We start from the raw sequence: 17,516 nt of genomic DNA on the forward strand, positions 1-17,516 counted from the left end.
AGAGAGATGGAACACAAATAAATGCTTGGAAAATCTTTTAGATCGTTTCCATCTAAAATGTTTGATTACTTAATATGCATCTTTGCAAGCCAAGCTTCCACCAGGAAATATTTGTTTCCTGATTATACCATGAAAATCAATGGCTTAATGAATTTTGCAACTCATGTAGAAAGAAGATGAGGAGATATACAAGCTCAGTTTAGAAGGGACCTACACAGTGTGTGCATTTGGGAGCCTGGACAACACAATTTCTGCACTATGAATGAAAAGAGACAAGTGCCAACTTTTTTTTTTTCCTCTAAAACCCACTGTTTCTTAAAACTACATGGATGGTAATTGCTTGAAATGTACAATTTCCTTTAAAGCATTAGGGTATCAGCCACTGCTAGAAACAGACCAGCACTGCAGTCAGGCTAGCAGGCTACTGGAGTCTGACACCAAGAATACAGCATGGTACATTTTCATGTCCAATTTTTGAGCATCCATAACATGGTTTATAACAGCAATAGCAATTTTTATGACCAAAGCCACAGCATTTTCGCTTGTCCATTCAGGCTCTAGAAGCTATTCTGTAAGCACAGCAGAAGACTGTCTATCTGCTCTGAACTTGGCCCACCAGCATGCAGTGACTGACTGTAGTCCACCCTACCTCCTGAATTCTTCTCTCCAGATCTGCAAGTAAAGTTTTCTTCCACCTCCCAGTGAACTGTTCATCTGGAAAGCTGATCTTCAGAAATTCATCCCAGGCCTGCAGTTGAGAAGCAAACAAACCCAAAACACTAAGTGCTGAGATTTAACATTCAAATAAGAAAATTAGAAGAACTATGCTGAGGAGAGGCCCCACACTCCTCAGACAGTCTGCAGTCCTTTCAGATGTTTCCACCCAGAAGAAAAAAGAGCAGCCCCAGAGCTGCAAAAGGCAGCTTTTAAGCCCAAACAGTGTCAAAATGTCCCGGCTGCTAAAGGAAACATTTGGATGAACCACTTCCACTTTGATGCTGGACACTGTCCCAGGGAGGACTGGGAGCAGAGTGAGTCAGACTGTAAGGAGCTGCTCTGTGCTTTGCCTGCTGGAGGGCCTGAGGGACAGCCAGTAGGACATACAGGGTGAGCAAGACAACAGCTCCAGTTAAACGCCAACAAGGGGCAGCTCCTCATCACAGCAATGCCTCTTGGAACAGTGAGAAAAAGGAGAAATAAGGTGAGCTGAGCAGCACCAATTATAGCCCTTCGCTTTTCAGCCCGATAGTGTTTAAAACAACACAGCTTCTCAGCTTGTAGTCTGTACTGCCTGTCCCCATCTCATTCCCTACCCAGCCACAGCAGCTACGGTTCCCGTTAGACTCAAGACTATATGGTTAAGCTATGGTAAAACACTTTTTTATTCATATTATTAGAACATGACAAACCCAGAGTTCCCAACAAAAAGAGAACGTCACATGCTCCGGGTGTTCTTTCAATAACTTGCTGTTTAAAGCATTTCTGAACCAGGTTTGAATGTGTCTCATAGCTTCAGTGAATACTTCTACCACTGGAACTTCCTGCACAGCATCTCCTGGAACCTGCTGCACACACAGGAGAAGAAAAAAAAAAAAAAAAATAAGAACAGTTCAAGCAGGAGGGGAACGTACAACTGATTTAAATAAATATTTCTAAAAAAGAAGGCCTAAATGCATCCAAAGCACAAACATGTGCAGCAACAGAGACCCACCACTACTTGAATAAAGGATAGAGGGAGGCTGGGAAAATGTAATGCTCACAAATAGTTTGTGCTTAAGAACACTTATTCCAGGAAGTCAAGACAACATATGTTTAAGTGAGAAAAAAAAAAAAAACCAGACATAAACCAAAACCCACGACAGCCAACCTAGGCATTTAACCTTATTTTCAATAAGAAGAATCAAAATCATTAAACGATTTCACAACTTCTTGAAAGTACCACAATCTTGGTTAGAGTATTAGGTTTTCCAAATTGAGAATAGATACAATCTAAAACCAGTCTGTTGTACCATTTTTGTAGTACTTCTAGATATCTTGCTCATATCAGCCCATGAATGGTTCCTTGCTACTCACCGCTGTGGGCTGAAGTTTGGCAACCTTCGAAATCATCATGGCAGAAGTGGCAGGAATCATGAACCACTCCCCCCGCTTCATGTACTTGCAGACCCTCTTGTGCAGCTTGAGGCAACAAGTCAAGCAGGACTGCCAAGAACAAGCTTCCAGAGCTCTGAAAGACAGGAATAAAGAAGAAGAATTTCTTTTCTGCTGGGGGGGGGGGGGGTGGGGAACACACACCACCCCACCAATTTCAATACAGTGTGGCAACTAACCACCCCCGCCTTAGATGGATTTTTAAAAAGTATTGCTATCTGACAGAGGAATAGAAATACAGGATTCTTTTATTCGCACAGATTTCAATGCACACATTCAAGCTACAAGCATAACCCCACCCTGCAGGCATCGTGTAAATAAAAAGGACTATGCTCTCATAAAAGTGCACTTCAGTTACCTGGCCTGTTTCTCATCCAAGGTACACAGCAGTGTCTTTAGAAGACTCTCTACTAGCTAAGAACAAAAAGATAGAAATATTAAACTGTGGAAGGCATTTCACACACTGGTTTCTCATTAGTTGAGGGGATGCTGTGAAAGAGGGTATTCAGTATTCTTCTATGCCTTCTCCAACACTTTTATAAATACTCTATAAAATTGCAAAAATTATTTACTGGATGTCAGAGTTAACATATAGGTGGCTATTATTTTTTACAAACAAAACCTGCACTTCTTAAAATCTAGGGGTTTCAAATTTATTACTATTAGTTGCAACATCCAGTTCCTGCTGTCCTCACACAAATACAAGTGTTTTCACAACAGGCAGGAAAAACTCTCAAACTAGCAGCGCCTTGCCCAAACCCCCCAAAGCTGTGCAAAAAACAGTTTCAGGCAGCCATCTCAGGATTAAAATATTTACCATCAGTGACTAAGAGCAAATTCAGATAAGCAGACCCTTCTCTCATCAATCGCAACATTTTTTGCTACAGATACACCCTCTCATCTCTTCTTAGGAGTCTTCTACTTCAGAGCAACATTCCCTTCATTTTTGCTTTTAGCTAAATTTTAAGCTATTTGCGCTCTGACCTGCTACCAGCAACATTCCCTTCAGTGATAGTCAGTTCTGCTGAAAGGCATACTACAGCCCAGTTTCAGTATGCCTTAGTTGGTGTCCTGGTTTTGGCTGGGATAGAATTAATTTTCTTCCTAGTAGCTGGTACAGCCACTGTGGTTTGGATTTAGTGTGAGAATAATGCTGATAACACATTGATGGTTTTGTTGTTGTTAAGTACCACTTAGGATAAGTTAAGGATTTTTCAGTTTCCCATGCTCTGCCAGCAAGCAGGTGCACAAGAAGCTGAGGAAGGATGGCCAGGACAGCTGACCTGAACTAGCCAAAGGGATATTCCATACTATAGGACGTCATGCTCAGTATATAAATTGAGGGGAGTTGGCCAGGAGGGGTGAATCGCTGCTCGGGCATTGGTCAGTGAGTGGTGAGCAACTGCATTGTGCATCACTTTTCTCTTCTTGGGTTTTATTTCTCTCTTTTTGTTATATTCCTTTTCACTAAAATTATTATTATATTTTATTTTAGTTATTAAACCATTCTTGTCTCAACCCACAAGTTTCACTTTTTTCCTGGTTCTCCTCCCCATCCCGCTGGGAACAGGGAGGAGTGAGCAAGGAGCTGCATGGTGCTTAGTTGCTGGCTGGGGTTAAACCACAACAGCTGGGTAAAACTGCCAAGAGACAAACCTTAGAACTGTTCCACAGGTCAACATTCTCTAATCTGTAACAAACACCTTGAAGAGTAACTAACAAATCACTGGAGAACTCTTTTATAAATTCAGCCAGGCCCTCCAGGGGCAGCACACTGATCCAGGACTTGACCAGAGTCTTATCCAATTCCATCAAGTATTTCTTCTCTTTCATTAGTTGCAGTAGGGTCCCCCTGGAGGAAAGACAAACCAAAATCTTCAGGTTTTCAAGGTACAAAAGGCTAAGAGCTTGTTCATCCCACAGAGGACTCATTCTCACTCCAGTGCTTTTTTCATTTACAGCTGAAGATCAGTAGAAGACCCCAAGACCCAATGATCGCAGCAGCAGTGTCAAACTACTGAGCAGAAGCACTCAAGGAAAATAAACTCCAGGTCTTACTTAGATTCTGCACAACGCATATCATGAGCTGCTTTAACTCATGCCAGGCATCACCAACCACGCAAGCTACTCCACAGCTTGCAGAATTAAGGGTTGTTTGTGTCTGAAAGGTAATAAACTGCACAGCTTTGCTATACACCATAATTTCTGAGCAACCAATATGTCTGTGTTCATATATCCCAAATATCCACCATTAACATGCTATATTTCTTATTTTTAAAAACACAAGGGAGAAAAAAAACAGATAAAGTAAGGTGATCACCACCAACCACACAGCATCAAGGCACTGGATACAACTAGTAATTCTGGAAAACTCACTTATCTTGCTTCTTCCTTGTTTCAGCAAATGGAAGCCCTTCCAGCCCTGCCCAGGTATCTTCTTCCATCGGCAAGTGGTCATGCTGCATAGGAGCAGCAACAAAATGCAGAAGAGGAAGAATCCACACCCACTGGTCTACTTGCTCATCAATGCATCTCTGGCACAAGTTTGTCAGGTGAACCTTCAAACTAAAAAACAACCAAAACAAACACAGAGTAAAAAAAATAGCTTTTTACAGGACTCAAGAACGTCCTTGGCAGGCTAAGGCTTCATCTCATAATTTCATTATGTACCTTCAAATAACTTCTGGCAGTTATTTTAGCTCAATCTTATCTTCATTGAAGAGTACATATACAGTAAAAGTTTAAGACTCAAAGCTGTAATCTTACTTAAATCTCCCTGCACAAACCCTACTAATACAGCACTAAGAAGTGCCAATATTTTATCTACAGTTTCCACATGAGCACCCCCCAGTCAGGGATCAGGTGACACAGATGCACAGAGCCAGGCATTCTAGGGACAATTATTGGCCTCCTTGGTTAAGCTGAAGTACTACAAAGGCCTCCAAAAGGAAATTTAATAGCTGCAGCTGTGCAAGTGAAGAACTAGAAATTCAAGTGCCAGATAAGCAGTTAGATAACAGTCTAATAAGCAGGCACTCTGAAGAAAAATCAACAAAAGACATGTAATGATGCACTTCAGAGGGGGCAAGAAGAATCCAAATATGGCATTTAAATTTAAATGAGTAAACACATGATGATCCTGATTGCTGGAGTTTGTAAGTATGAATAGCAAACAGGTAAGAAGCTAGGAACTGCTTGACAGAAAAGGGTAACAAATAAGATTTTTATATATAAAGAAAAAAATAGTTTTAACTCAAATCTACTACTCTCACAACAGTGACAAGTTGCAATAAGGGGAGTCCTGTTTGGACAAAAGGAAAATATTTTTCACATCAAGAAAAGTATGTGACTGTAAGAGCACCCCAGAGAGGTTGCACAGTCTTCATCCCTGAAGTTTTTCAGAACTCAGCTGCAACACTGCCTAGACATTAGCCCTGCTTTGAGCAGAAGGTTGGAACAGAGACCTCCAAAGATCCCTTCAAATCTGATTTTTTTTCTGATTCTCTGACACTAGAGAGTTGAATTCCTTATTGTTTTATCACAGGGTGTGATGCCTGCAGGAAAACCAGCCCAGTTAGTTACTTTGTAAGTGCTCTAGTAACATACATACCTACTAACTGCTTCAAAAGCCGTCGTGATAGAATGCATCTCATCCAGTATGGCTTGTTTTGACACTTTATCCAAGCACAAGAGGCTACACAGGTCAGCCAGATGGCTTTTAAGTGCTGGAAGCTTGAGCATATCAACTGCTACGAGAATGGTGAGCCCCAGAGCTACTTTACTTTTTATTACTAGGTGCTCCTGCAATGCTTTTGCATCTTCTGGTGCAAGGAAAGGAAGAGCTATTTTCACTATGTAGTTTAGCAGCAAATCATTCACCTAGAATAAAGAAAGGAAGAAACAAACCAACCACAGCATTAGTTCCCCAACAAGTCTTATTATTCTGAAGCCATTTTCTTCTACTGGTTACAGTGAGGACACTTGATAGCCCTATACACCCCACAGCACCACGGTGGTACCAAGATATAAGCACACATGGTACTGACCACCACCAGAACATCTGGTGTAGTACCCCAGTACCTGTGATGGTTTGGTGCCCCTCTCTGTGCTACCAGCTCCCACCACTCAGTTACTGCTGCACCTTCCCACACCCAGCAGAGCTGAGGAGCGTCAAGGGACCGAGGTAGATCTCAGGAAGGGAACCAGTGAGCTGAGCAGTCGTATACCCAACGCTGCCTTATGTCACCATCACACACCGCCAGCACACTCCAGCTTCCCAGTGGACTCAGGCTTGGCTGGGACTCAGCAAAGGGAGAGAGATTTCTGTCCTTACCCACAGCCCCCAACAGCTACTCTAAAACGACACCCAGGGGGTCCATAGTACTGTAGTGCTTGGTGATCCAAAAATCACCCTTCTGAAAACTGGCAGTGACATGTGAAACACCCATGGGCTCTGCTGAGCTGGGCAGGTATGCCATCTTGTGGCCTTTCGCGTGTCACCAGGAGGAGGGAGGCTGCGGAAAGCCCTAACACTGGTCTGAAGCCCCCCAAAAGACATGACATTTCTGCCATAATTCATAATTAAGTCAGGTAAGAAATTTAGGACTCCAGAAGCCCTGTCTGCATCACTGCTTAGAAGTGGACCAGGACGAGCTTGTCTCAAAAAAAAAGGCAGGTTTGGAATCAAAGACAAGTGCAGGTAAGTTGGTGACAGAGTGACTGGCAGCAAAACTAAAGGGCCAGGCTTAGGAAATTAATATCCAGACACAAAACCCACTCAAGTAAGAAGTCACCACATCACAGCTCTACTGTTGACCAATATGGGATATTCAGAACAGCACCTAATTGCAAAGGTGTGACTGAAGTTCCCAAGGCAGACAGTGGCAGTCACCCCAAAAGGATCCCTGCAGAGTCTGTCACACCTGAACTTTTTGAATGGAAAAGCAAAATTAACCCAACAAGGTCAACAGCAAAATTAAAAGTTCTGTGTTTAATAACTGAATGCCTGTTTACTAGTATCTTTAAAAGAAAACAGATTACCTGCTGTATGCCAAAGTTTAACTCTGTCCATAGCATTGCCCTGCCATCATATACACGTGGGTCTACCGTAACAACATAAAACTGGCTCAGCTGGCAGAAGAAGTTTCTCAGGTTGTTGGGACTCCAGGTTCCAAGAATGCTGAAGATATTTTCTAACATAATATTTGCAGCTATTATCTTCCCTTCCACCACTTCTTTGTTTTTATTGCGAGAAAACATGTTCCAAAAGTTTTTCATTACAGAAGGCTTTGCGCACACAATATCATCATACTGATGCCATTCTAGAATAACCACACAGACAAGAACACAGGAAAACAATAATTTGAAAAACATACACACGTTTAAGCATAACTTCACTTTCAGCTGTCCACAGAAATACCCCCACTGACCCATTAAGTTTCCAACTTCAGACAGTGCTGTCTGCTAATAATGCTAGTCCATATGAAGTTAGAGATCATCCCACCAAAAAACCATGGATTGTCCCAATATGCAGATCCAGTCAGAAAAGCTCACCTCCATTGTTGAGAAAGTTGCCTCTTATAAATAAGCAGCGATTCACATAACTACTTGATACTGAATGCTTGTAAATAAATTCATAATCCCCTTCACCACAGGTAACCCAATATTTGTAAGGAATGTATTTATTTATATGTTCTTTTGCAAGAGTTACAGTGCCTTCAATGAGGTATCCATGTTCTCCTAGATACCTAGGAAACACAAAACACAGCAAAGAGAGGCAAAGGGCATGTCAGCTGATCTATATACTTCCTTTTCCATGCATCACTCCATTTTTAATAGGAATGGTGATTATTCTCTCATGATGACAGTTTTAGAATAGTTATCTCCACTATGAAAACTCTTTGTAGCAATACCCACCTATGGACATATAGCTACAGTCTTCTGTATTAAATGAAGTGCCACATTGCATCTTGTTCTCCAGAGCCAAAACACTCCTGGGCCTCTGTGTGACTCAAGAGGGTACTTACTTGGTGCAGTTCAGCTCACAAATGTTGTCCTTCCAGTCTACATAGGGAGAAATGCCTTGAGCCCTGATGAACACTTTATGGGTCTCAGGGTTTAGTTTGAAGTCTTTGGATAATACTGCATGGAAATATACTGTAACACCATCACTTCGGCTCACAGAACTACAAGAAAGAATTAGAAAGAAAATAGAAAGAAATCTAATTTTTTTACCTTTTTTTTTTTTAATTGCACAAATCATTATAAACAAATGAGATATGAGCCACTAGCTTACTGGATGCAAGACCCATAAGCTCTGTCAGCAGTTCACTCAAACTGATGCTACATAGCAGGCCTAGTGTAAAGTCCAGCGCAAAAAGGAAAAATGGGTTCCTATAGACAGCATGAAATGCTCTGGCCACCTGCATCTGGGTTGCTACATTGGTAAGCCAACAGGAATTCCTCACCCAGCAGAGTCACATGAAATGCCTGCGCTTTATCCCTCTTCCAGCTCATACACATTAAGAAAAACAAGTTATAAAAATCAAAACAGCTCTTCACACCATTAATCTAAAGAGTTACATGTGTGAAGCACATGTTGCTCTTAAAATTAAGAAATAAAAGCGCAATCTCTTTTTTTTTATTCATCAGATAATCAAAAAGGTTCAAGTACCAGGTGTACCACATTACCCAGTACATGACCTGTGCTGCAACTCCCATTTTGCATGAGCAGTGGTTCGCCTCAGTTTTCAGGAAAATCTATTTCCACATACCGAAGACACATGAAGACCTAATCTTAGTACTTCAATCCCCTGCCTCAGTCTGGAGTCCTCTAGTCCTCCTCGCACCAAATCCTGTAGAGTGAAGAATACTGGGGAGCAGCAGTGGTGTTCTCACCTTTCTTTAACTTTATCCACAGGTTTCTGGTTCCTTTGTTGCTTTTTCTCCTTGCAACTGCCTGCTACAGTTGAAGCACCATACTTTCTAGCAACGTCAGGTCCTTTGGTCTGACTTCCCTTCTCAGTTACTTCATGCATTTTCTCACTTGGGGTCTTCTTTTCCTCTTTTGTGACTTCGTTCTGCAATAGGAAGACAAGCAATGCCCAATTAAACAGGAGACCCTGGAACTACAACATCCACAGAAATATCCAACATCTCTTCAGGCGGGCGGGGATACCCAGAAATCACAGCATACCAGCTAGCTTCACACTGCTGGCGATACTAATCCCTTCACTGAGGGAAGCTACTGGTTACGGAAAACAGCGCGTGATTGCAGGAGGAATCCAACCCAAACACACTGGCAAGAAATCAGGTCAATAAGCCACAGGTCCCCAGAAGATGGGGCGTAAAGAAAATGAAAGATAACCAACAGTAATTTACAGCTTAACAGGCCTGTCGGTGAGTGGAGCGCAGACACCTACAAAGCACGAAGATCTCCTCGTCAGAGAAGATCCAACAGAGCTCACTAGAAGAGACAGCTGCAGAAGAGACAAGTTCACAGCTCCTAGGGGTAAACGAGCAACCACTCAGTGAGAGCACTGTGCTAGAACTAACACACAGGAGAGAACAACTCAAAAAATAAACACTTCGTAGTGTTCCCTGCTTTCTTCCCACATCCCCAGCCTCGTGGTCTTCAGCTTTACTGAGAGCACGGAAGAATCAGAAAGCGAAACTTTGCCCTGCTCAACCAAATACTCACCAGAGCGTTCACTCACACGCTTACCTTGGAAGTCGAACAGCTCACTTTCTGCCTGGCATCTTGTTTATCCTTCCCAACCTGCGAGCTTTTGACCACAGGTGGAGTCTTTGCACCTTGACTTCGATCTTCAGCACGAGGAGTTGCAGGTTTAGTTTTAGGCGCTCCCGTACCAGGGGACAAGCCAGAGGAAATGCTCACTCTCTCCCCTGTTGAGGCCAGTTTCTTACTGCTGCCTGAGGACTGGGAATCTGGTCTGGTTTCTGGAAGCTGGCCAGCACCAGGGGAACAACTGCCCCCTTCCACGTTACGCCTGACCGTTTCTCCGCACACTGTGGTACTTTCACCCCCCACCTTCTCCTCTGGGGCCGCAGAGCTTGGAGGAGGAGGGGCAGCCACATTAGCCGTGCTGCTCTGCTTTGGTGGGGTCATCACATCCACGCTGCTGTGACTGCCTTCTGCAACCGCTTCCAGACTTCCAGCTTCCTTTCCCAAGTGACCCAACGCGCCATCACTTTCACATGCTCCTCCACTGTCACCAGCAAGTACATCAGCACCCGCTTGGGCTACTTCACTGCCCAGGGTCTGGATTTCTTGTGGAATAACACATGTATCAAGCAATTCCGTCATTTGAGCTGGTGCTGTGCTTAGAGGAGGCACAGAGTCCTGCTCCCCGGAGCTGGAAGGACCCTTCTTTGCTTTATTCCTCTTCTTTTTCTATTTAAAAAAAAAAAAAAAAAAAAAAGAAAAAAAAAAAAAGGAGCAACACAATGTCTGTTTATTCATTGTCAAACAGAAATTCTTTGTCACCTCCTCTACCGCAGCTAGTACCAACATCTTCCTGCTACACTGGCTTAATGGAGAACAATCAGGAAGAGAAGGGACAAGACCAGCTACCGTCTTCTATAGTAGGTGAAATGCAAGTACCTCTTGAGAATGCTGTGGTTTTAATATTCAAGACTTTCTCAGCAGGAACACGGAGCAGCACTGAGCATGATGCTCACTAACAGGATCACACCAATTACTAAGCTGAATTCTGTACTGTTTCCCTCAATGCAGCAAAGGTACTGTTAGGGGGAGCTGTACCACTCGGCGCATCAGCTGTCTGCATACGCAACGCTTAACGTAAGCAAATGCATCTACAGTTTGCCTAGGAACACAGGCAGCAGCATCCAGATGCAGGCCAAAGGGATTCGTGCCAATGCAGCCCAGCCTCATTGCTTTACAAAAGAGAGCGCAACAAGTTACCAGCTGCCGCTGCTCTTCAGCACTGACAAAGAGCCTTACCCTCTTCCGTGACTTCTTGGGAGAATCACCGGCCATGCACTGAGGTGCGGTCTTCGAGCTATCACTTGGAGCTGTTACACCCTCCAGCAGCGATGCTCCCTCTTCCTCCTCCTCCTGTTTTTCAGCAGAGGAAGGAGGCCCACCTGAAGTGCATTCAGGTGTGATCTCTGAAGTATTGATCAAAGCAACCCCAGGTCCTTTGGTCTGACTTCCCTTCTCAGTTACTTCATGCATTTTCTCACTTGGGGTCTTCTTTTCCTCTTTTGTGACTTCGTTCTGCAATAGGAAGACAAGCAATGCCCAATTAAACAGGAGACCCTGGAACTACAACATCCACAGAAATATCCAACATCTCTTCAGGCGGGCGGGGATACCCAGAAATCACAGCATACCAGCTAGCTTCACACTGCTGGCGATACTAATCCCTTCACTGAGGGAAGCTACTGGTTACGGAAAACAGCGCGTGATTGCAGGAGGAATCCAACCCAAACACACTGGCAAGAAATCAGGTCAATAAGCCACAGGTCCCCAGAAGATGGGGCGTAAAGAAAATGAAAGATAACCAACAGTAATTTACAGCTTAACAGGCCTGTCGGTGAGTGGAGCGCAGACACCTACAAAGCACGAAGATCTCCTCGTCAGAGAAGATCCAACAGAGCTCACTAGAAGAGACAGCTGCAGAAGAGACAAGTTCACAGCTCCTAGGGGTAAACGAGCAACCACTCAGTGAGAGCACTGTGCTAGAACTAACACACAGGAGAGAACAACTCAAAAAATAAACACTTCGTAGTGTTCCCTGCTTTCTTCCCACATCCCCAGCCTCGTGGTCTTCAGCTTTACTGAGAGCACGGAAGAATCAGAAAGCGAAACTTTGCCCTGCTCAACCAAATACTCACCAGAGCGTTCACTCACACGCTTACCTTGGAAGTCGAACAGCTCACTTTCTGCCTGGCATCTTGTTTATCCTTCCCAACCTGCGAGCTTTTGACCACAGGTGGAGTCTTTGCACCTTGACTTCGATCTTCAGCACGAGGAGTTGCAGGTTTAGTTTTAGGCGCTCCCGTACCAGGGGACAAGCCAGAGGAAATGCTCGCTCTCTCCCCTGTTGAGGCCAGTTTCTTACTGCTGCCTGAGGACTGGGAATCTGGTCTGGTTTCTGGAAGCTGGCCAGCACCAGGGGAACAACTGCCCCCTTCCACGTTACGCCTGACCGTTTCTCCGCACACTGTGGTACTTTCACCCCCCACCTTCTCCTCTGGGGCCGCAGAGCTTGGAGGAGGAGGGGCAGCCACATTAGCCGTGCTGCTCTGCTTTGGTGGGGTCATCACATCCACGCTGCTGTGACTGCCTTCTGCAACCGCTTCCAGACTTCCAGCTTCCTTTCCCAAGTGACCCAACGCGCCATCACTTTCACATGCTCCTCCACTGTCACCAGCAAGTACATCAGCACCCCGCTTGGGCTACTTCACTGCCCAGGGTCTGGATTTCTTGTGGAATAACACATGTATCAAGCAATTCCGTCATTTGAGCTGGTGCTGTGCTTAGAGGAGGCACAGAGTCCTGCTCCCCGGAGCTGGAAGGACCCTTCTTTGCTTTATTCCTCTTCTTTTTCTATTTAAAAAAAGAAAAAAAAAAAAAGAAAAAAAAAAAAGGAGCAACACAACGTCTGTTTATTCATTGTCAAACAGAAATTCTTTGTCACCTCCTCTACCGCAGCTAGTACCAACATCTTCCTGCTACACTGGCTTAATGGAGAACAATCAGGAAGAGAAGGGACAAGACCAGCTACCGTCTTCTATAGTAGGTGAAATGCAAGTACCTCTTGAGAATGCTGTGGTTTTAATATTCAAGACTTTCTCAGCAGGAACACGGAGCAGCACTGAGCATGATGCTCACTAACAGGATCACACCAATTACTAAGCTGAATTCTGTACTGTTTCCCTCAATGCAGCAAAGGTACTGTTAGGGGGAGCTGTACCACTCGGCGCATCAGCTGTCTGCATACGCAACGCTTAACGTAAGCAAATGCATCTACAGTTTGCCTAGGAACACAGGCAGCAGCATCCAGATGCAGGCCAAAGGGATTCGTGCCAATGCAGCCCAGCCTCATTGCTTTACAAAAGAGAGCGCAACAAGTTACCAGCTGCCGCTGCTCTTCAGCACTGACAAAGAGCCTTACCCTCTTCCGTGACTTCTTGGGAGAATCACCGGCCATGCACTGAGGTGCGGTCTTCGAGCTATCACTTGGAGCTGTTACACCCTCCAGCAGCGATGCTCCCTCTTCCTCCTCCTCCTGTTTTTCAGCAGAGGAAGGAGGCCCACCTGAAGTGCATTCAGGTGTGATCTCTGAAGTATTGATCAGAGGTCTTGCATTCTCCGTCAGTGATCCCTCCTCCTCCTCCTCTGTTGTTTCAGTGGTGGAAGAAGGGCCATCAGCACCTTCTCCCCTCACCTGTCCTCCAGGCTCCGCTCCTGTATCAGGGAGTGGAGCGAGCTTCACCTGTCTTCTTTCTGCAATGGAGGCAAAGTTCATCATTAAACTAGACAGTAAGAAAGAAAACAGTTCTCAGCTGGCGGCAAGCAAGCAGAATAGGCACTGACTAAATGTATCAATTGAACACACAGGAGCTTCTTTGCTGTTCCCTGCTCAACAGCCACCACTAGCAAAGACACCATCCTCCCTAGCACAGCCTCCTTCCCTCTCCAAGGCCCCTGCAGTCAGTAGCAGAATATTTAAGATAAGAAACCATTGTACTGAGGTATTGATCTAGCCCTATCCTACCTTCAGCTAACACACTACCGGCCAAAGCAGCAGGCACTGGGAACCACAACTGCCTGTCAAAATGCTCAAGGACCCTCAAGATGTGCAGTGACAGTACACTGGCACTTGCCAGCTTTCACAGCCTTCTGGACTGGCTGTGTGACTTCTACCACGCAGCTGAGTGTTGTGCCCAGGAAGGCACGGGAAATTCCCTTTTTATCTTCAACAGTTTCATCCAGCCCTTAAAACCCGTGAAAGGGCAGCTCAGATCCAAGTCAGGCATCAGACTAGATCTCTACCTTCTGCAGACCTGTTTCACAGGCTCTTCAGCACTGCCTCTAACCCAATTTGAGAGCAAAAGCTTTTAACGTCTTTGAGTGGAGATCAACCAACACCAAGAGACATTGATTTCCTCTCAGTATTTTTGGGAGCAAGAGCACAAAAATCACAGTGAAGGTAGCTCACAGCCCCTTTGAGTATTACAGCCCAAAGGCTGCACCATGCTTAATGACAGCAGGTTGTTTTGTACCTCAAGCAGGCACCCTTTGCAATATTGTTTCACATCCAATTTACTAACCCTATCATGCCATTATATGAAGAGTTTAAACTCTTCCGTGAGCTCTTCCTGCTCCTCAGTGACTCTGTTGACAGGGCTTGACCTGCACACATTTACTTGGTGGAACTCCCTGGTCCCCCAGAAAGCATATTTACTTGGTAAAGCACTACAACTCCTTCCACCTTTAATCATTGCCAGAAACAGGTACAAAGCTTTTGGACCACCAGAACAGATGCTTTGGATGTTTCTCCAGCATTTAAGAGCTGGAGAGCCTGGGTTTGTTCCCTTGCCATTCTGGATTGCAGAGGGATGTGCTAAGAATTGATCTTGTCAAGACCACAGCAGGCTGATTCTGATTTAGTGTATTCTTTTAGGATCCTACTTCTTCATATCAACAAACCAAAAGCAATTCTGGTGGCCCAGTTCATTCTCTCTTTAAGCAAATAAAGGATTAGGAAATATTTCCCGCAGTGTAACTGCATTAATTGTGTACTTGATTCTGTTACTGTTCACATAGGCAGAATTAGCATGTTATCAAGCAGAAATTCAAGGAGTGAATTCTAAACCTAACAATAAGCTGAAGATAGGAAATTCTGGCTCAAGAAGGACTAGACCTCTCTTTGTAATACAGCATTCCATAAAAATGGCACCAGTTCATTGGCAAAACAGAAACTAGTTAAACACTGGAGATCTGAGTGTGGAGAATGTGCGTAGGAGGTGTCAGCAACAGACTCGCTTCTCTCTCCGTCCCCTGCCAGTCACTGCAAGGCGAGGAAAACTCCCTCTCTGGCCAGTAATGCATGGGAAACTTGAGACAGGAGCAGCATGTAACGACCTGGCCAGAGCAGAGCAGCCCAGACCTACACAAGCACTGGGGCTAACACAAGAACCAGTAGACACCCGCAGCCACTGGTCACCGTGCAGCCCCAGGGCATGCCAGCCCCCCCACATCGTCCCCAAGCTCACCCCACATCGCACCCTCGTACCTGAATCCTCGTCCCCAGTGCTGGCGAAGGGAGCCAGCTGGGCCCCACACTGGCTGCAGGAACCAGGAGAATCATCCCCAGAAACAAAGCGACACACACGGCACTTCATGTTTCCCAGCCACATACACCACGATAAGCTTTTCGGAGCCACAGAGGGAGAGGAAAGGATGGGGCAGAGAGAGAAATATAAATATTTATGTGAAGTAATGAACCTTTGTCACATAGCCTTCCCCCCGGCTCTGGTTTTATTTTCAGGAAACAAAAGGCCCTCAGCGGCCGGGGCTTCGCCGGCCGGGCCCCAGCAAACAGCCGCTTCCCTCAGCTGCACCAGCTCGCAGGCTCGGTGGGGGGGGAGAACCACAAACACTTTAAAAAATAAACAAATAAAACCAGCTACTCCACTCTGCGCAGAGACCTTCTAAAACTAAAGGCGTTTGGGAACGCGCCAGACCCGGCAGGGCACAGCGAGGGCAGCGCGGCCCAGCGGGCCCTGAGGCGGGACGAACCGTATATCCCGCCGCCAAGACGGGCTCCGGCGGCCTCACTGGCAGGCCCCGCTCCCTGGCTCCCACAGCCCGGAGGTCTGCAGGGTGCTGCTCCCGTCAGGCAGGCCGGGAGCCCCGTTCCCCCCCCGGGCTGCACCGGGGGAGGGCTGGGGCCGGGCCGGGACCCGCGGGCCGCAGCCCCCCGCCCTCACCTCCACCGCCCGGGGCGGAGGCGGGGCTAACCCCCTGGGCGGAGCCTATATGCAAATGAAACGTCGCTCGTTCCCCGAGGAGAAACGCCAGCTCCCCCCCTCTGCCCGGTAGATATGCAAACGAGCCGGGTGGATAGGCCAATGGCGTGGCGAAGGGGCGGAGGAATGCAAATGAGGCCCGTTAGGTGAGGGCTGGCGGGCAAGGGGGGGGGCTGTCTGCGGCTCCCAGCCTGAGCGGGGGGGGGCGGGGTCACCGGGGTCACCGCGGGTTGGGGGCCAGGATGCCCGGGGGCACCGGGGGGAGCGCCGGTACGGCCGGGGTGCACCGCGGGGAGGACCGGGATCACCAAGGGACAGGGGTGTCCCGGCTGTACGGGGAGGCGAAAGGAGGAGAGGGGTGCCCAGGGGACGGCCGGACGCACCGGAGGGTCGGGGCTCACCGGGGAGGTCGGGGCGCACCGGGGGATCGGGGCTCACCGGGGGATCGGGGCTCACCGGGGGTCTGCAGCGGGGCCCGGAGCCCTCAGCGTGCCGCCCCGGGCCCGGCAGGGGGGGCCCCCCCCGAGCCGCCCGCACCGGAGCCCCCGTGCAAGCCCAAGCCCGGTGTCCCAGCCCAGCCCGCAGCGCAGCCCCGCTGCCCGGCCCGGCCCGGTCCGGCCCGGCCCGGCCCGGCCCGCCACCCGCCGGTCCCGGCAACGCAAACTCACCGACGGACCGGGGACCGGGCCGGGGAAGCGGCACTTGCAGCGCCCGCTCCGACGAGCCGAGCCGCCGCCGCCGCCGCCGCCGCCTTCCCTCCGGTAAAGTTTCGCTTTTCCGCCGAGCCGCCAAGTTTCGTTTCTGGGACGTCACGGCCACCGCCGCCCCCCGCCCGGCCCCGCCCCGGCCAATCCCGCCTTCCCCCCGGGGCGGGTCCCGCCGGGGTCCCGCCCTGCCGCGGTCCCCCCCCCCCGCTCCGCCACCGGGGACCTGGGCGTCTGCAGGCGGCAGCGGTGCCCGAGAGCGGGCCGGGCCACCGGGCATCCTCCCGGGCACCGGAGGAGCGCAGCAAAGGGCCGCTGCCGGTGGGAGGGGGGCGGATGCTTTGCTTTCCCCGGGACCCCCAAACCTCGGCCGGTACCTCCGCACCAAGAGCTTTCCAACGGCCCAGCCCGTTGAGGAGGGGTTTGGGAGAAACCTTTCATTGCCGTGGTGGCCACTTCCAGCCCGGAGCTGGATGCCCACTGCCCGCTCCAGCTGCCCCCGGGGACGTGGGGACGGGCCTGGAGCTCAGCCCCCTTCTCTCCCTTCTGAGCCCAGATTCAGCAGCTCCCAGATCTCCAGCAAAGCCCCTCTTTTTTTCTACTTTGGGCTGGTAGGGTGGAGATAGACCACCCCCCCCC

At 47.8% G+C, this 17,516-nt stretch overlaps 1 protein-coding gene across 1 annotated transcript in view; it reads right to left on the reverse strand.

Annotated features, from left to right (window-relative positions):
• The window catches only part of RNF213 (ring finger protein 213), a 56,287-nt gene extending 39,311 nt beyond the window's left edge, over positions 1–16,976 (reverse strand). Inside the window, 18 exon segments of the mRNA XM_041123881.1 lie at positions 650–748; positions 1,410–1,565; positions 2,074–2,227; positions 2,510–2,565; positions 3,808–4,003; positions 4,528–4,716; positions 5,762–6,030; positions 7,192–7,472; positions 7,705–7,898; positions 8,178–8,336; positions 9,049–9,230; positions 9,875–10,564; positions 11,135–11,410; positions 12,055–12,585; positions 12,587–12,745; positions 13,314–13,645; positions 15,438–15,574; positions 16,842–16,976. Coding sequence (XP_040979815.1) covers positions 650–748; positions 1,410–1,565; positions 2,074–2,227; positions 2,510–2,565; positions 3,808–4,003; positions 4,528–4,716; positions 5,762–6,030; positions 7,192–7,472; positions 7,705–7,898; positions 8,178–8,336; positions 9,049–9,230; positions 9,875–10,564; positions 11,135–11,410; positions 12,055–12,585; positions 12,587–12,745; positions 13,314–13,645; positions 15,438–15,561 — 4,047 coding nt within the window. The 5' untranslated portion in view covers positions 15,562–15,574; positions 16,842–16,976.
• Between the last annotated feature and the right edge of the window lie 540 nt (positions 16,977–17,516).

Source organism: Aquila chrysaetos, chromosome 5 (genome assembly GCF_900496995.4).
Source record: "Aquila chrysaetos chrysaetos chromosome 5, bAquChr1.4, whole genome shotgun sequence".
In the NCBI taxonomy this organism is placed as follows: domain Eukaryota; kingdom Metazoa; phylum Chordata; class Aves; order Accipitriformes; family Accipitridae; genus Aquila; species Aquila chrysaetos.